Source organism: Siphateles boraxobius, unplaced genomic scaffold, assembly GCF_051911475.1.
Source record: "Siphateles boraxobius isolate OS27281-9 unplaced genomic scaffold, OSU_SipBor_1 77, whole genome shotgun sequence".
In the NCBI taxonomy this organism is placed as follows: Eukaryota; Metazoa; Chordata; class Actinopteri; order Cypriniformes; family Leuciscidae; genus Siphateles; species Siphateles boraxobius.
The window spans coordinates 16,508,178-16,528,224 of record NW_027509205.1 but is presented as its reverse complement, the minus strand read 5'-3'; the positions used below and the strand labels follow the sequence as shown (position 1 = coordinate 16,528,224).

Below are 20,047 nucleotides of genomic sequence, written 5' to 3'. Positions count from 1 at the left end.
GCGCTTATAACAAAGCTGTTATCCATGGCAGCGCGTGAGAGTATCCAGAAAAGCCTCTCTCAGCTCAATAGGGGGAAACAAGGAAAACGTTATCCTACCTTGAACGTTCTGAACACGGTCTGATTAGCGTCGCTCATAGGATCCACTCATTCATTCACCGTTGCTGTAGTTCTTTCATTCTTCCGTGTTCAGTCCATCGTATCATAGCGTTCCATAACTCCATAATGAAAGGTTCCTGGTTCCAAAACAGCCAGGCAGCCCGCAGAGCGCGTCAGCGAGGCCAGCATTGCAGTCCCGAGTATGTGAATTAGCCCTCCTCCACTCACCTTTTAATGCATCTTTACTGCAGCAGCACATTATATTTGCAGATCATAAAATCCACCCCCAGCGCTTTCCAGGACCGTCATGACATTACAATTTTATGACCTTGACTTACTGTGGTCACCTGGATAATATTTAAATCAACGTTATGGGTCTTCCACTCATACTGAAAGTGCTATGCACTTTCTCTTTCTGCCTCTCTTCCCTATCTTCACCCACAATTTCTGTCATCAGAATACAGGAGAAAATATGCAAGGGGAAGGACATACCAGGACATAATATTTTCCCACCCCGTTTTATTTTTCAGCCTCTCGAGTTAAACATCAAATTGACAAATACACGTCAAGAACAAAGCATGCAAAATACAGAGCGCGCGATGGATACGACACGCACACTGACAGCAAACAAACTAAGCTAAGACATTCAAAAAGAAATCTCGCTTTTATATTCTGAGTTAAGGGTTTTCAAAATTACAAATCTGCCACGAATATTTGTACCAAGCATAATTTTCTTCCGCTACTGTCATATTTACAATTATTCAGTTGTGTTCCACAATGATAAACTAGACGCGGGTGTAGCCTAATTGTAATCTAAATGTAATATTGTTTGCAGGATGTTCCAGTTCCTTTGAAGTGAAAGTCATGGGCCTTTGCTTTTTTATATTTTTATATGAGTCTGTCATAAAAAGGGATAAATGAAAGAGGGCAAAAAAGAGATTAAAAATAGAGAGGGTCTGAACGTGGGGAACGCGAGAGAATATGCATTTTTATGATTTCTTCTTCTGTCTGTTTCTTAAGCCCTCAGTTGAAGCTATAGCCTGTTAGCTCTCGGACGCGACTTTCTCTGTTGAGCTTCTTTAGCTTCATCCTTCTGTTTTGGAACCAGATCTTGACCTGTCTGTCTGTGAGGTTGATACTCTTGCTGATCTCCAGACGGCGCTCTCGAGTCAAGTACATGTTGAACAAGAACTCCTTCTCCAGCTCAAGTGTCTGATACTTTGTGTAAGGACATCTCTTCTTGCGTCCACTTTTCGCTTTTAGCCAGTTCCCCGTTGTTTTTTCCAATTTAGCCTCATCTGCACAAGTAAACAAGAGAGAGAGAGAAATAGGTAGGCCTATGTCGGAGTATGACTGCAAAATAACAGAACTACACATGAGGCGCTGCAGGTCCTCGTTTGAATGTTATTTGGTTTAGTTTGATTTTTTGTTGTTTTGTTTGTTTTTCCACAAAATATTCATATTTTATATTCGTTGTTCTTTAGAATAAAGGTTATGATCAATGTATTGTACTAAAGGTCTGATCTAATGGTTTAATCTAAACGGGCCTTTTTCTTATGCAGTGATGCCGTGTCCCTAAATTTGCAATTTAACATAGCCTATCTGAAATGTTCTTTTATGCATTTTAAATTATTATCTATATCTGTTTACGTACTTCGACGGACTACATTTCCGTCCAATTTCACAAGTTCATTTGTGTGATTTCAGTCGGTCATCGGCCAGCTAATATTTTAAATCGAAACGTCATCCACCAAGATAAAAACAATGATAAACATACAATATGCAAATAATATAGCCTATAAGTAACATATATACAACAAATATTTATTTTCCTTTTTTGGCTGAATTATTTCGTTAGATTAACAAAACAAATTAGCCTAGGCTTAAAAAAAAAAAAGTTCAGATGGAAGTGCGAATAAGTGTGTTATTACTGCAGATTTCAGAGAATTCCATAGACTACTTAGGCCACCAAATATTTTCATAACGGAGATTGATCAAACAAGAAAAAAAATTGAATTATAGCCTACACACACACACACACACACACACACACACACACACACACACACACACACACACACACACACACACACACACACATATATATATAGCCTATATATAAACTGAATTTGACTTGCCTACAGTTTAGAGCGATGCAGGGCTTAATAAAATTGGCTAAATTAAGATTTTTTTGTCGTATCTTGTCAGTTATCAGTTACACATTTAATCACATTGATTTAATTATTTAAAGACCACACAATGATTTCAAATTGCATTAATAAGATTTTAATGAAGAACTTTACTGACATTTTATTACGACAAAATACAAAAACAACATTATAAAATAAACGCTAGACATGTCCAAATAATTAAATGTTTAAAATATTTTAAATAGATATTATTTACTTAAACGGCTATTGTTTTTTCGTTAAATGCAAACAATTTTTTTTTACAAATCTTGACCAATATCATCAAGTAGCTAATTATGTAGTCATTAATGATTCTTCATTTAAACCTGTCTATATATATAAAACAATAACAGAAAATACTTCAATATATATTGTGGCATGCGGGGAAAACGTAATTTTCACTTCTCTAGTCTATACTATTGCGGGCAGAACTACAACCAACTGGAGTGTAATAAAAAATCGAATTTAATTAAATGTAGCTGATTAGTGTGAACTGTTTTGTTTTGTTATGCTGTGCTTGGATGGATGTATTGTAGAGCGCACTTTAACACCGCGTGTTAAGTGATCCAGTTAATATTAATGCCAAGACCCGTTTAAAAAAAATAAATGCAGTTTCATTTTTAAGCACACATGATACTGTTTAACAGACAAAGATCCAATCTGGGCCTGTAAGAAAGGGCCTAAACAGTCGTCTGTGCAATAAAAAAGGTCTGCAATTTTGACGTGCAACTTGGTTGTCAGTTCACATGTTGTAAACATAGAAGGACGCGCGCTGTTATTGTGTGTGTGTGTGTGTGTGTGTGTGTGTGTGGCAGAGAGAGAGAGAGAGCGCGAGAAGAATTAGTTATCACCTTTCATTTCGCTTTCGGAATCATCAGTACAACTGTCTATTTTTGCGACACTCTGCTCTTTTATAGCCTGTCTCTGATCCATGTCGTCTTCCTGTATACTCTCTCCCTTGTCTTCTGTGTCCTGCCTTGCCTTGCTGCTTTTGACATATGAATCTGCTGCTAGTGCCTCAACAGGCGTGGATATTCTGAGAATTGGGTTAAAGTCCGAGCCGAACTCATCTCTTCCGTGGCCCCTTCCACTGGCGTATACCTGGCTCCGTCGGAAATAATCGGGGGTGGAGACGGCGCTTTGATTCGGGTGGCTGTTATTGTCTCCCAGACGGATGTAGGTGGATTTCTCAGCGGAATCCTTGGCGCTGTCGATATCAGGCTGATAAAGACAAGGAATCGCTTCCTCTTTCACATTGCTGGCTGGAAAGGAACATGGATGCAAAGGCTGGGCAACAGGTTGTGAGCCTCTGTAAGTTTTAGAGCCTGCGATCCAAGCGTCCCGCTGCGACAGGTAATGTGAGTGTTGGTAACTGCTGAGATGCATCCCACTCGGCTGCAAGTCATCCCGTTTGGAGAGAGGGGTACCAACGATACCAAAACTACCCATCATGGAGCAACCATATTCTGCAGACGGTTGGATATACATTCCAGAGTTGGTTGAATAGCTCTCACCTCTGAACGGAGATGTTCCTCCCACCAGCGAGTCCATCAGGAATGTGTTGTTGGCTGCCACGTTGTTCGGGCATGACATTTTGCAACTTGCCTCGTTTTTCTTTTGATTCAAAACAATCACCTTTATGCCGAAGAGGATAAGGACAGTAGGACGCTGACATCTTTTGGGGGGACGAAAAATATCAGCAACATAATTATGGATTCAAGGCGCTTTGTCATGTGATGTTCAGACCAATAGGGTTTTGAAAGTGGCCTTGATGCGCCAGACCGTCTTGACGTCACTGGGGTCAAGTTGTTGAATATACGTGGTACAGCATGGAGCAATGGCGCCATCTAGCCGATTTTCACGGACAAGGAAACCAACTACAGAACAAAGAACAATCGTCTTCAGATATACTGTTACGTGGCGTATGCGTCTGCAAAAGAAAAATAGAGAGAGGCAAGTAACCTAAACACTTCATAGAAATCAATGGCAAATTTCACAAGATTAGTCAATATAGAGGATGGTTAGCCTACAACACACTTTTACAAGTCTGCACGCTCTGTTTTCTAAATGGACATGCGATTTTATAGAATCAGGACGTTGTTGAAACGTTCTGTCAATTGTTCCTGTCTATCTCGACACACACTACTTAATCCATTCTTTGTTATTTTCTCTCTTTTACAAATTCCATCAGGGGGATCAATTAGGCTATATATTAATTAAATTAAATATTTTGTTATATTGTAGTTTTTTTTTTCTTTTTGGAAAGATGACTACTTATGTTTTTTTCCCCATTATCTTTTTCTGTGTAATTTACGTTATGTAGGCCTATATAACACACGAGGAACCAATGATTCATTTGGAAAACGGCGACAATAGCACATTATATATTTTTAAATTTGTTACAGAAATTATCCTACATTTATACATGCAATTAAATGTTTATCTTAAATTTATTTGTGATCTTCAACGCTGCATAAAAAGCAAAAAGAAAACTTTAAAATAGGCTAATTAAAAGTGAATAACGTGCTCTGAATTGTGTATCTATTTATTTAGCTTACCTTTATGTTAGCGTTAGCTGTGAGTTTTAGTAGGCTAAGTGTGTTGATTTTTTTCTCTCACAGTCACTTAATTATTTAAGCTAATAGCCTTATAAACCTGGTTTTATTTCAACCTCTACGTTTTTCGTCAAACGGGTGTAGGCTAACTTGTGTTTCTGGATCCAACCATATTTCCTCTGATTCCTTGTAATATACACACACTACATAAATATGTTTTCCGATTTTGGCACACATTTCAAATTAGGGAAAAGGTAAAATGAACACTTCGCGCTCGTCAAGTTCATTATTTTGCCGTTTTACCAAACTGCATCGAATCATCTAGAGCAATGAAAAAACACTACTGTGGAAAACACGTAAAAATTACGTAGCCTATTTCATGTACTCGGTTTGGGTCATTTTTAGTGTTGCTTACTACAATGTATATATTTTTTTACATTTGTATTAACCCTTGGACTTGAATGATCTTTTCTATGTTTGCTGGCCAATGCATTTCTCAACGAGGTCAGACCCAGCTAAAGACATGAGGCTTTGTTGTGATTGGTCTGTTCACTTGTCTATCACTCAGCCTTTTAAGACAAACAAATACACTCTCTCATGACAGATTATAAACGTATAGAGTTTATTCAATGCGTTGCAAGATCTGGTCTTTTATGTAGGCCTACACCAATATTTTTTAACATTATATTTTACGTAGCCTATATAAATGCATGTTAACACACTTTTCTAAATGTAATGCACATTATTCAAAGGGATTAGGCTATATATATATATATATATATATATAGCCTATATATATATATGAGATTGTGTGTAATTGTCTACAACTTATATAATTTTTATTGTATAATTGCATATCAGGCAAGTATATCGGAATTGCAAGTCAATGTTGAATATAGGAAATTTTAAAAAAAAAATGTGTCTTAATGAATTACAGGTCATGCTGCACCCACTCGCGCAGTGGCTTTCTGATTCCAGAGGTCGTGACAATGAAAACGTATTTCAGAAGTTGCCTACATTTACACATTTAAATTGTAGTAAATATTGTTCAATAGCCTATAATATTATGTTTCGATGAGTATTATGTCTAGAAACAACGAGAGAGTCAAATGAAAACATTTAAAATGCCTGTACATTACGGATTGTGGACAGATGTATATTATTTAAATGTAATGTATTTTTACTGTTTCAGCGAGAGTACTTTCTTTAAAAAAGTTATTGAAAAAAATTACCATTAAACTGTATTTACTTACTGTTGACTTAAATATGTAACGTCAGTGTCTCAATGTAAGTAAAGAGCGTGATCAAATGTTTTTTGTCTCTTATTTCAAAACAGCTTATTTCATATGATGAAAAACGACAACAATTAATAAAAATGACAAAAATGCAATTTTTATGGTCTATATGCAATTTGAATGATCTGTTTCTCTTTTTTTCCGTATAAATGCCGAAAAGAACACATGGAAGGTTTGAGGCTTTTAAAGAGTATTCTCAAACATTTCCCTTTTCTTCTATTGACGTTTGTGATATAGGCTACTATTAAATGTCGACATGCAGCTGTTACTGTTAAACAGAAAAAGCTAATCCCCTTTTCTTTCGGAGCTATATCACACATATTGAATTGCACAACATTCACGTTAATTGCAGAAAACAAAAACAAAAAAAAGTGTGTAAAAGAAAAAAATTAGGAATAGCTTTTTCACACCCACTCCATATATAAAAATAATTTATTTTTTTAATTTGAATAGATAAATGTTTTTGAGCAGGTTTTGATTTCTGATAATTTTTTAAGGGTCATTACATGCACTGTGCTGTAAATTGAGGCCTCTACGTAAGTCTGTTGGCCTCGAAAAAACGAGTAAAAACAGAGTAGGATATTCCGTGCTTGTTTGGGATCTAAAACCACTCATAAAACATATTTCCAAGTTAAAGAGACCCGCTTTTTAACCGTTTCCCTTCACCAAACAGGCGTCCAGCCGCAGAAGTCTATGGAAATTTATGGTTGATGCATGTAACGTTTTAAAGACATTTATAAATCAGAGAGTGGTAATCGGAAAGCACATCAGCATTATATTAAATTTTAATATCACGAAAGACCATACAAATGACTCGTGGGCACCAGTGGCGATTGTATTTACAGCTTTTCATCACATACAGGAGAGCGGAAGTAAGTATAAGCATTCAATGAGTGGTAATAGGCTCTGTGACGCAACTGTAGCCTACTGCTTGCAGAAATCTTTGCTATAGAGACGCATTTAGTGTGACCGGGTTGCAGATTGGAAACTGTTGTCACTTCCAACATTCCAACATTTTATAAAATCTGATGCCAAAAACGTGTCTGTTTATTTTTATGTTACTGGAAAACTGAGTGCTATTTGTCAAATGGGAAAATTGAGCACTATAGGTTAGCGTAACCGAAAATATTAGACTCTTGACATTCTTGACATTGATATTTTGTATGCAAATATGTTAGATTAACTTTGTAAAAACAATATTTGACATATGCTTTTGATAGATTATGTTGCATGATGCTGACCGGATAGTAAAAAAATTTAATCCAGGTTGTATTTACATCCAGTATTTACATCTCAGTCCACAGTCACTATGCTGATGCCTCTGGAGCCTCCGCCATTTTCCTTGTTGCCAACTAAGAGCGCCGTCGAAAGTGTTCCATTTCGCTCTTGCTTTCCGTTTACCCGATATTAGGCTGCTATATTCGATTCTGAGCAATTACCATATCCACACAACGTCTTACAACAAAAACAATTTGTTTTGGAAAGTCGCATTTATGAAATGAATCAACCCACGACACGAAATGAAGATTTTATACTAGTCATTGTTCAAAAGTCTATATGCGCGGATTGCTTTGGTTTGGTGGCGACAGTATCTCCGGCGTTTGATAGGTGGACAGTCCAAGTTCCTGCTCCTCAGTGTGACGACGCAACAGAATGGAATTCAGCAAATTAACTACGTCACTGAGCCAGGGCCAAGGTTGGTGGGTGTGACAAGAAGACAAGCCTTCCAGCCTTGATCCTTGGCTATGCCCCCACCCGCCATTTCTATCCCACAGTTCTACAAGCGAAGATCAGCGGCAAAGTATCATCTTTACTAACACATCACACACAAATACACAAGTATCAAGTCACATTGGGAATTTACAAATGAAAAAATCTGTTGAGTTTTAATACAGTTAACTGTTTAAATCTCAACAATAAATCAGAAGGCCTACACTAATTCAGCCCGCAAGGGACCTCCCCTCCGTTTTCGATTCACGTTCAAACATCAATGCATAATTACTCAAATCTCTGTTTTAAATCTGTCAGAAATCTATTTCCTGTTACCAGGGGAAAGTCACAACCAAGCAAGCTTAAATGGTCAAGAACATGCCAAAATGTCATAAAATATTTCAAGCATGAAAATATTACATTTTACAGAGACAATAAAGCGTATTTAATGGGAGTGCTAAAACAGGAAAAGTTACCTGCTGTAGTTTAATGTGAGAGGTCAAAGTGTTGCTTCTTAGACATTCCTTGGTGCTTTCCCACTTGCACTGATTGGTTCTGTTCTGTTCACCACGTTTCCTGACAAAAGGGGCTCCTTGATTCCACTTTATTGCAATAGGTTAAAGGTGAAGGCCTTGACATTATTGAAGTTCAAAGACAACTTTTAATTATATATTTTTCTTCATACGCATAAGTGCCAACTGCACACTTGCACGCCTTATGAGCCCACAAGTTGTGGCACAATCCATGTAGTGTGATCACACATAAAACTGCACATGGGGACAACATGCAATACCAATATCTCACCTCTGTTGGGTCTGTCAAGATGCATGCAACTCAGCTTCATCTGAACAGATTATTCCATGTGGGCGATATCGTTTGATAGTTTTTTTTGTTTGTTTTGTTTTTTGCACCTATAGACAATAATGGTTCATTTTTAAACTTCTCAAATTTTTTGTCCAAGCAGCCGGACTTTCTTGTTTACTATTTACTGCGGAAGTGAACACCATTTCCCTCGAACAGACGGTGCAATTAAGTCAGAAAAAGGCAATTTAGGGCCCTGACTTTATTGCAGTGTCTAGACTACAAGAGTGGAGATTCCATTTAGAAGGTACTAAAAGTCGTTACCGAAATGCTCTCTAAATTTTTGACGTGTTCAAGAGCAATTTCATGCATCCCTTTCACTTTAGACAAATACATACATCCCTAAAATTCCCTAAATGTTAAATATTTTTGATATTTAAAAGTTTTCATTGAAAAACAACCGATATAGCTTAATATCGATACACTTGAACGAACGTGTGGAAGGGAGACGACGAATAGAGAGAGATGGAGCAAGAGAGAGGTATAGAGAGGTTCTTCTCTCAGATCTCTGTTTTTTACTGCAGTGTTGTTATACACATTCCCACAACTTTAACTTCACCGTAGACTACCTTGTGTGTTTTTAAAATCAAGTCACAATTGACATATCACAGTTTATCTTTATTCGCGTTTATTTTTGATTAATATATAGTACAGAGGCCATTTCGGATCGCTTACTACTTGCGAAAAATGAGAACTTTGGGCGTACAGCAAATAATTTAAAGAATCGAACAACAAAGCTCACACGGCTGCAAAGGCAATGTAAAGAAAAATAGCAGCAGGGATAGGGTGAGGATACTCAAAATAACATTATATTTACATTCACGAATGCACAATGCATATTTTCTGTACAAGGAATACAATATTACAGATTGTACAAGTCACAGTTTTAAATGGTGAAAACATAAAAAAAGTATGACATCTCCAGACTTAAACCAGAGTCGAGTGTATGTGTTTTAATATACATATATACAACCATAAAAGGATAAAGGATACAATTTTATAATATATTATAGTAGGCTATTTTGTGACCATTTTCAAAGTGGAGATTTCAAACATTTCACTTAAAAGAGGTGTCACATACATTTTGGAAAACAATGTAATTTTTGAGAAGTGTAAGTTTTACTTTGTAAATCACAAACTAGAAGTGCCAGTTTATATTGAAACTTTCTTAGTGTCTATATAAAAATTTCATTTCTAGTTTGTGATTCACAATTTGCATTTTCTGTCCCCAGCCTCAACCATTACAGTCATGTTAACCTTTAAAAACAGTTTTTAATACTGTTGCTGGCCTTGAAAAAAAAATCAATTTTTTTAATTAGATTTATGGGGATATTGAGACATAGGCTACGTAATTTAAGTTTGCAGAAATATTAAATAACCGGCAACGCCATTTCAACAATTACAGCAAAGGATTCCCAGAGAAATATTGCAGGCGATCTCTGCTTAATTTCTTTTCTTTCATTCTACGATTCTGAAACCATATTTTGACTTGTCTGTCAGTAAGGTTTAACATTCTAGACAGCTGCAGCCTTTTCTCCTTGTTGATGTAAACGTTAAAGAAAAATTCTCGCTCCAGTTCACGAATCTGAAACTTGGAGTATGGACATCTCTTCTTTCTTGTGCGCGGAGTACCTTGGGATAAAAAATAAATAAAAACATTTTAAATTATTATCTTATAAAACATTTCCTGCAAAAAAACAAAACAAAAAACAGAATGAAATGCATAAATGCACAACACATTAAAAAAAAATTTGTATTGAAAGATGTGTTTGTAATCTCCAGTGGCAGCAAATGCTTAATGGATAGCATCTAAGATTACTGATATGAGGAACCAGGCACAGCTAAGTATGTCAATCCGATACAATACTCTAATATCTACAGCCGTGGATAAATCTTATTAAAAAAAATCAAAATGTATAGACTATATATAAAAAAAAGAAAACAATAAAACAGCATGTTAAGCTCGGCAAAAACGCAAATAATTGAAGGTTGTTGAATTAAAAAATATATATGTTTTTTTACCTTTTGAATTTATAAAGTGATTTTTTTCCTGTCTATGCATTTTCGCTGTTTTTGCATCACATTAGGCTAATTAATAAATGTGTTTCACAAATTATAGAACACATGACGTGAAAATGTGTTCTCTTTGTTATTTGTAATATTACAAACAAATGCAACTTACTATGGGCCTGAGGAACTGTCCCTTGTAAATGGCCGTGAATGTTAGCTTCTCTTCTGGAAGCTAAAGCCTATAGTTTGAGAAGCGCCGCAAAAACAAATCTAAAAAGCAGAAACCTAAAATATCCAATGATGTCTTTTGAAACGTAATTACGACAGTTCTGATTGGCCTTAATGTATATTTTGAGGCATTCCAAAAAGATAAATACATCTTTTAAAATAAATTTCTTTCGTGTTTAAATAGATAGATAGATATGACACTGGGCAAGCACTAACAATGTGGTCTTTGACGATATACATCAACCCCATGGTAACTCAAGTCACAGCACGTTTAACAGCTAATAAGGACTTAGTTTACATTCGAGCTGCTAAAACAAAATTCACAGTATGCCAAAAGTAATGTTCTGCCCAATTGGTTTTTACCCCCGACTGCTGAACGAGAAAATCCGTTGCAATGCTCGACGCAAGTTCATGATCAAAGTTAGCATTTGTCACAATAGCGCGCTCTTAAAATTTCACAGACTCTGGGATAGTAGCGTCTGTGTATAACATCCTCTTTTTTCAAAGCGCTTTCCCATCGTAAAAATTCTTTTCGTTGGAGGAAAGAGCTTTGTAGGTTATAATAAAATCCTTTGAATGCTTATAAAACTCCACATAAAATCTGACCGACAAAACACCGGGCTAGTCCCTTAACCTTTCCCCATTTACAGCTTCGGTACCTACTCGAATGGCTGTTCTTGCTCGCGTTCCCGTCCTTAGTAGCTGCTGAAGTGCACGAGCCCGAATTGGTATGTTCCTCCTCATCCTCTGGGTCCTTTTCCGGCTCCTGCGCTGCGGATACAGTTGTGGCTTGTTGGGACGTAGTCTCTAATTTGTTCATCTCGCTCTTTTGTAAACAATGTTCTGACTGATTGTCCGTGCTACAATACGCGGTTTCAAAAAAGCGGTCAAAACCTTGAGGGAGCACGTTGTTTTTCCCCACGCCGGCGTAAAAACCGGTGGAAGGGTGGCTAGAGTTCGGATGATGCTGGTGGTGGTGGTGGTGGTGGCTGTACACACTCTCGTTTTTCATGAGCATTTCTGTCATGGTGGATGGCGGAAGACAGTCTCTGTGCACCAGGTCTTCTCCTGAGTAGCAAGATGCATAGTTGGTTCTGTGGTGCCATTTGCTGGACGGGTCCAGACCATAGGAAACATCTCGCACTGGTTGCACTTGAGATAGATTTGTGGAATAGGGGTATGTGATTTGTCGCGAGGGCCCCTGTGGAAGGAACGAAGAGACGGCGGAAAATTCTGGAACGTAGTAGGTGCAGCTGGGGAGGTAGATGTTGGAGGCACAGCCCGTCCTGTCCCCGAACTCGGATGTCCGGTCTTTACGCGTCTGGGAGCAGAAGTTACCCAGATTAACAGAGTTAAACATCTTTCTCCTGTAGTCCGTACTACAGATATGATGTTTTGGATTCGGGCTGCAGAAGGAGAAAATTTGGGAAGGCGAGATGACGCGCAATCCGTCTAAGTCGCCCCGCAACACGTGATCGAAAGTAGATATTGTCATATATCAATTTGGAACACATGGATGCGTAGGAGTGGTTCTGTTGGGTAAGATCTGTGAAATTCAAACGATTAGTTTTCAAATCATGCAAAACCATGTAAAACAGTAACATCTTTTGTTTGTTGTTTTAATCGGGTTTTGGAAGAACGAAGAGAAATATTTTATATTTATGTGTACGTGTGTTGGAGCCTGTGTAGGTATTGAGTAACGCTGATTTTATGAGTCTGAGGCAACACAATTATATGCTTATATAACCTTACATGTTCTAATCTAAGACTTTCGCATGTAACAAAACTGTTACAACTTTAAAAGGATAACTGGTATGATTTATTATTCTGTTGTAGTGTTGATTTCTGCACTGCTTATATTCAAGGGTCGAGTTTTACCGCATTGTCAAGATGCTTTTGTTCAAAAGCATAGAATTTTATATTAGGCTATATATAAATATATATGCGTTAAACATATAAAGCATATATATTTATTAATGGTATGGTTAGCAAACATGCCTTATAGATGTCACGTGTCAGCTCCACCCAATTCTTGAATATAGTCATAGAACATTTGTGAGTTTGTCTTTTTTCCTTAAATGAAAACATTGGGAACACGCATGAAAACGCCACCCGGAGATTTCAGTTATTGCTTGTATAAACACAAAGTTTGTTTGTTTTTAGCTGTGGTTTAATTTTAAACCAGGGAAAAATAGTTTTTTTTCTTGGTTTTAATCAACGACACTAAAAATAAAACCTATGAATGGTACCATGTAGGATGACTCTATCGTGAATGTAAAACACTGTCTTTTATCAAAGGAAAAAATAAAAAAATTATGTGTAACATACTATTGTGTTCGACCTTCCTTACACCCAGCACAACACGTTTTGGCATTTAATATGTGCAAAGCACGTCAAATGATCCCATGGATATTTTAAATCTCTGAGACCATTTTATGAGAGGCATCTGTTTAAGGCAAAACATACTATCCAGTTTCAATATGTACCTCCAGCGTCTAATAAAACAAGCCTAAAATGTTTTATTTTTGTTGCAGAATTCGGATAAATACTAATTTTAAAGAAAAATATTGCTTTTCATTTAAAACTCATTTTTAACAGTAAAAGATCTACAGTAACTCTATAATAACACATTCTGCTAACACTGCAGACCATGCTAAACTTCTAAAAATTATTTCAGTAGTTGTATCACAAACTAATTCGTGAAATAAACTATAATAATAAAAAAGTTCAGTAGGCTATGTAGCACTCGTTTTAAAATATTTATTTTCTTTTTAAATTAACTGTTAATTCGTGTACAGATATGTAATATACAGATTTACTGACCGGTCATGGAAGCATTTCACAGAGCAGCACATGTAAACGAATTACATTTACCATTGTTTATGATACCAATTGTGTTTAATAGTTTATCTTCAGAAAGATTATTTTTATAGGTCTATTATTTATTCAAAGCAGCTTTTCAGAGGCCCATATGAACAAACTATGATCGATTGTTGTAAATGTATTCATATCAGTTAGACTGCAAATCACAACTAAAAGTTTTTTTTAAAACAGAATTTTGCTAGATTACTCGCGTATTTGTGTAAGAGGTATGTGGCAATGACTTTATGAGTCCTCTCTGAACGAAGCCCTCTCAAAATTGACAAAAGGTTGGTGTGCAGTATGCCTTCAACCAAGTACAAAGAAAGCAGACAGCTGCCCAGACCCAGCACTTGAATTTGACCACTAAAATTCTCACTGCAACCGCCATAAAAGGCCGAACGCCGGAAAAGCAAGAAATGCTTTGTTCTAAAGAAAACAAACAAGGTAAACAATTAAAAAAGCTCAAAGAATGAAATATCTAACTAGTAAGATATGCAATACAATGATTGACGAAAGCTGTACTATTCATGTTTCAGTCAATCAGGTCTATAAAAGTTATTTTGAACGAGCTCAAAAAATAGCCGTGTCACCAATTTGAGACAAAACTCTATCGTAAAACTGTTAATGATCAGGAACAATATCGATTTTTTTGTAGTCAATCTATTCAGCATAAACTTGTTAATGCGAGAAAGATTTTTCGAGGTAACTACTTAAAGACTTAACATGTTGTTCCCACATTGTGTGTCGTACTCGTTTCACAACAAAGTATTGTTTTCACGCAGTGCATAACAACTACAGCATCTGACATGTTTTGTACTTGATTTTGCAATAGTTGTTCAATAGGAGACAGGTTTCATATGCATGTCAACTAATTCGATGCAATCGTACAGCTTCAGCACTATACTACTGGCTGTAGGACCCTGAAATTCAACAAAGGTGCGCCCTTTTCTTTCTCTAAACAAGCACTATATCCCCACAAATGCTCTGCCCCTGCTGGAGATTTGGACAATTGTTGATATTGTGATGTAGCAGTTGAATTGAAGGGGCAAGTTCAGATGGAAAGAAATGCGTTTAGAGTCTAGAGAGACAGAGGTCTTGTAAATGTTTGCCATCACAATGAAGAACAGTGAGCTTTAAGACATTGTCAATGGAATTTTTTGAAATCCGTTGCAGCTAAGGTCTACAATTATAGAGTTAAAATTACAGTCACGTATTAATGTTACTCGGACTAAAACGGCGCGGCTAATGCCTCAGAAAAGAGATTCGAAGAAATAGCCCACACGGTCAATCTCAGTGTTTGCCCTGCCCCGGCGGTCAAATTCTTCGACTTTTCTTCCGTAGCCTACATCAACACAAAAATACTTTTTGCCTCATGCCGATAGAACATCGACAGAAAATTAAACATATTCAGAAGTCGTGATATGTCAACAATGAGACCAAACAACAGTTGCAAGCAACACTCAAGGGCCCTTCAGTTTACCTCTAGGGCTAAAACCTCAGCAGGGCTAAAAAGGGAAACTGTGTAATAGCATTACTGTCCCCTAATGGCCTAGATAAATTTAATTGGATGTAAGTCGGGCTGTTAAACTCGCTCGTATGAGCTGTGAACAGATTCAAGCGACAACAAAAACGGCCCTTCTTTTTACAGAGGTCTCCGTGAGTGCATAGCCTGAGCTACAGGCAACCAGTGCCCAATTGTGTCAACTGAACATCGCAATCATAGAAATCCTAGAAGCTTGTTGCTCAAACGGTAAAGTGAGAGCATGGACTGACAATCGAGGAAAGCTTTGTTATATTGAGTGATATTACATATTTTGTTGGTGGGTATTCATGTGATTAAAACAATAAATTTAGCTACAAGATTGATGGCTAATTGTGTACATTTCCATGTAAATTTACGGGGTGCAAACTAGGGAAACTTATCGTTTTGAGATACGCTATAGCGATTTATAAAAAAATAAAAAAGAACACCGTCCTCCCCCCAAACACCGGTTGTACACAAAATGCTATTGTCTTTGTCGCATAAGACGACTTGTTTATTTTTATTTTTAATATATTAATACAACGTTGTTCTTATATGCTGGAACACAAAATATTATTTCTGTATGTAATTATTTCCATGTGTTTTCACACCCGAAAAGTGAATTCCTAAACTCGACTGATACATGACTATTGCTTTTTCTTCCGAATAATAGGATAATAAAAATCCTAAGTACGTTATGCCTCGAAAAGCGACTAAAGTGAGATGATCATTTCTTCTACTATTATAAAAGAAAAAAAGACAATTGATGTTGTTTTTAATAACAATATTTTAAAAACCTCAATATGGGTTTACGAAGCCACAAAATGAGTGTATATCCACTCAAATTTAAATGTATATCCAATTAAAGAATACCCACCAAAACGTTCCTTGTAATCTATATTTATATTTATCAAATAGGCTATTGTTAAATATCACGGGTGGATAATGCGAAGAACCTTGCTAAATATGCATCGAATGTTCTTCAGAACCTTATTACTCCACTGATAATAATTGTCATTATTTGCGTTGTGTTCCATAACATTTTTTTTAAACTGGACTGAAATGCAAATGCCACTTCAGTTACACTGCTTACACAATCTACCAAGATGTTTACTTCAAATTTGTTGGTCAAAATGATTCGATGACAGTAAACAGAATGGCATTTATTGCGGAAACCAGATTTCCGACACATGGCTTGTTGATGACAAGATAAAGGTATGTTCTCAAAACAAAACTACTAATATGACACCGAATGTCTACGGCACGACTTTGTTTATAAGCGACATAGCGTTTTTACATGACAAAAGGCCAGTAGCCTACCTTAACTCTCCTTTTTTTTTAGTTTTTTTTTTTAGATATGGCCTTACTAAAACCATTACATATTAGGCTACTCTGCTACATTGGTAAAAACAAAGTAAATATTTCCAGGACCTTACTCCACAAAGCTGATTCACTTACACAATTAATATCCAGATATTCGTTTAATATCGCTTTGAGGTTGGATCCAAGATTAGCAAGAACAAACGTTTGTAGACGAACATCGAAAATGTTTTTGTTCGCCCCGTCCAACAAATAATTTTAATTTAGTTAAAGGCTTCGAGTATAGATAATCTCTTAAGATGGGTGGTTGTGTTAAATAAATGTGTAATATGAATTGTTGTTTGCATTGCTGAAATGAGTTGTAATGTTTATGCATAGGCTACTCAACGCATTATTACAAAAATAATTGGTGGATTCGATTAAATATCTGTTGTACGTTAACTTCATATTAATGATTGAATTTCGTCTACACCAAAGGTATTGGATACTTGGTTCCTATATATGGGACACACTAACTTGACCTTCAATTTGTAAGTTGCTCCCGCCCACTAAGACAGGGCTAACGCGAGGGGTGGGATCGGAAAGAAGGCCCCAACATTCCATAAACAGTCAAAACAATAGTTTGCAAAAAAAAAAAGAGCTTATTTTCTTTAAAAGTGAATAGTTATAACAAGCAGATCACACATTAGCATTTTTCTTTAGTATTAATTAACGTATTCAAAACGCATTCATTAGTTTCGCGCTGTTCTGCATATACGATAAGCATGATGCATTATTTTCAGTTTATGTCTCGTTTCTCCATAGAGTTGTGCCATTACGCTGCATAATATTCCCCATATAATATTTTCTAATCTCTTAAAAATAACTGCAAGGGAATGCGTTCTAGTCAAAGCTAGTCAAAACTAGTCAAAGCTAATATGTTTAAAAAAAGAAACATTCATACAATAATTATGCATGCTGTAGTTATTTTTATATTATATATTTTTAGTTTTAACGTCGTGCTGAAGCTTTAAAGTAACAGAAAAATGTCCCATGGCTTAGGCAAACTGCATTTAAAGACTTGTTGATATGTTAAATGCTTGAAATGTTTTATAATCCAAAAGCAACACGTCAACATCCTTAAATACATATTATTATGAACACTCTGAAAAGAAGGATTTTATAGGCTATTTATAAATAAATAAGAAAATAATGAAGCTTTAATTGTCAAATTTCTTGTTTTGAAGTCAATAATAACAAAAAAAACGGCAGTAACTGGCAGACGAAGAAAATAATATAATAAGGAACTATTCACCCACGTCATTATTGCCCAATATGTATCGTTGCAACAGAAGATACGGCCCAATTAAAAATGTTATGCAGAAGGTTTATAAGACATTTACAACGACAATTCAAACAAAGAACATTATTAAAGTAATTTTAAGCCAGATAAATTACAAATTAGAACACACTACACTACAATTTGCATTAAATTGATACGATTCGTATTCGGCACATTCGGTTTGCCAATAACTTTTTTTAAGATGACCTTTTTTTAAAATCAGATGAAATAAACGTGAAAGGAGGTATTTTGTCCAGTGCGGTGTCAGTGATTGTAATTTAAACTATAGGCCTATTCAACGCTACCAAGCAAATGTTGACACTGCTTAAATACAGAAGTAACCAAACCGCTGAATAAACTGTACTAAAGTAGCCAACATACTAGCACGTTAAGACGGGCATATACACGTTTAAAGAGAGTGTGTATAAAACTACCCATTGTCAAGAAATATTGATCTCTCTCTCACCGATCTCATGAAAGTGCGTATCTATACCACGAATGTTATTTCTCGTGCGATTTAAAGGCAAAAAATAGTTTTTGTGTGCATATAGGTACGCACTTTTATGGCGTGTAATACGCACGCACTCCACACCACACCACTAATCCTACCCAAGGGGTTTTCAGTGCGTAGCATATGCACGCAAAAAAATGTTTTGGTGTATAAATGGCACGAGAAATAAAATTCGTGGTATAGATACGCACTTTCATGAGATTGTGTTGCTCATTTACATTCAAGCCTCCCTTTAACAGACATATAGACACTCTAACAATCTGTGTGCAGTATAAGCGACGCCAGAATCGACTTCTCCCGTCTCCGCACTTCTGTGATAGGAGCAGAGCACTTAGTGAACCACATGACTACACAAGTTTTGTGTGAAGGGCACTGAGGTGCTCAATGACCTCTGAGCCGGGGAGACGAGTCGTCATAAACAGATTTGGCCAGTCTCAAAGTCAAAAGCGCCGCAAGCACATAAAATGCTATTGTTACGATTGCAGCGCATTTGCTTTAAAGGAAGCCAATAGACTTGACACTAGCCATTCCTAAGACCCACTTTATTTGCATTCTAAAGAACCATCAGTGATTCTCCATTCATAGAATGTAGTTTTAAAAAGAAGTTACAACAAATTCATGTTACATCGTTTGGTTGAACAAGGTAACCTCATGATGATCAATCTTAGATTACAAATTGATCCTAAAATTCAGTACAAGAAATTCTAATTCCTTTTCTTGAGCAATTAAAAGCAATTAATACTATGATTATAATCGCCTATCAAAATCCTAACAATCAAAAAGAAAACGCAATCCTCTCACACTAGATATTTCAGTAATGAGCAATGAACTAAAACGCCGAAACACGGTCCAAAACGTCTTTAACCATCCAGAGTTCCAAAATAGGCAAGCAAAGTATTGCATGTCCAGCAGTTAGTCCTCATGGGGCCCTGTTTCGGCGTCTGTTCCATTTATCCACTAGGTGGATGTCTTTAACATTTCCAACCACTTGATAAACCATATCAATATTGGTGCACATGTGGCCATGTTGGCAAACATTCAGATTGCATTTTCAGTTTTCTCCTGAGTGTTAGAAACAGCAAAAGCTTTTTTTTGTCTTAACCATATAGCTACTGAAATAAAGAAGAGCCAATATGGTCAAAATAAGGATAATGCGATGAAATGTTCCTGAAAACGGTCGTTTGAGCGCCTGAAGTCGGCTCTCCTGCTATAGTGCATAGCAAAATGTGTTAAGGTAACACATTTATCAATTCAGATAACACTCATAGGCCTTCCACATCACGAAATAAGTAAATAAAATGAAGTTTAAAGACTTTATTAATCAGAAACTGTAGGTTACACATATATGGATACATTCATGAACATTATTTACAAGACATTTTGATCGCAAGGTACAAAGGAATGCGACAGTGGAGCATTCACAAAATCACACAGAACAACACAGAAAAATTATACATCGGAGACAATTTCACAAAACATTTCAAAGAGGGGGAAATGTGACGATCCTTTTTATATAGTTGTTGATGTCATTCATATAATTGTATTTTCTATAGATTCACAAAAAT

General features: G+C 36.3%; 2 protein-coding genes across 2 annotated transcripts; both read right to left on the bottom strand.

Moving 5' to 3' along the window:
- Positions 1-602: 602 nt before the first annotated feature.
- Positions 603-4,121, bottom strand: hoxc10a (homeobox C10a). Its single transcript, XM_077218120.1, has 2 exons — positions 3,139-4,121; positions 603-1,396 (listed from the first exon to the last, which is right to left on the bottom strand). Exons 1-2 carry the CDS (start codon positions 3,878-3,880, stop codon positions 1,122-1,124), a joined length of 1,017 nt encoding a protein of 338 aa, XP_077074235.1. The 5' UTR covers positions 3,881-4,121; the 3' UTR covers positions 603-1,121.
- Positions 4,122-9,231: 5,110 nt separating this feature from the next.
- Positions 9,232-12,393, bottom strand: hoxc11a (homeobox C11a). Its single transcript, XM_077218939.1, has 2 exons — positions 11,610-12,393; positions 9,232-10,340 (listed from the first exon to the last, which is right to left on the bottom strand). Exons 1-2 carry the CDS (start codon positions 12,304-12,306, stop codon positions 10,108-10,110), a joined length of 930 nt encoding a protein of 309 aa, XP_077075054.1. The 5' UTR covers positions 12,307-12,393; the 3' UTR covers positions 9,232-10,107.
- Positions 12,394-20,047: the final 7,654 nt, after the last annotated feature.

Bases quoted from the DNA above. Each gene is read 5' to 3' on its own strand.
- hoxc11a (XM_077218939.1), bottom strand. From the start codon at position 12,306: ATGTTTAACTCTGTTAATCTGGGTAACTTCTGCTCCCAGACGCGTAAA. The intron at 10,341-11,609 runs GTAGGTACCGAA...TTTTATCCCAAG, and splicing joins GAGCAAGAACAGCCATTCGA to GTACTCCGCGCACAAGAAAG.
- hoxc10a (XM_077218120.1), bottom strand. From the start codon at position 3,880: ATGTCATGCCCGAACAACGTGGCAGCCAACAACACATTCCTGATGGAC. The intron at 1,397-3,138 runs GTGATAACTAAT...TTACTTGTGCAG, and splicing joins TTCCGAAAGCGAAATGAAAG to ATGAGGCTAAATTGGAAAAA.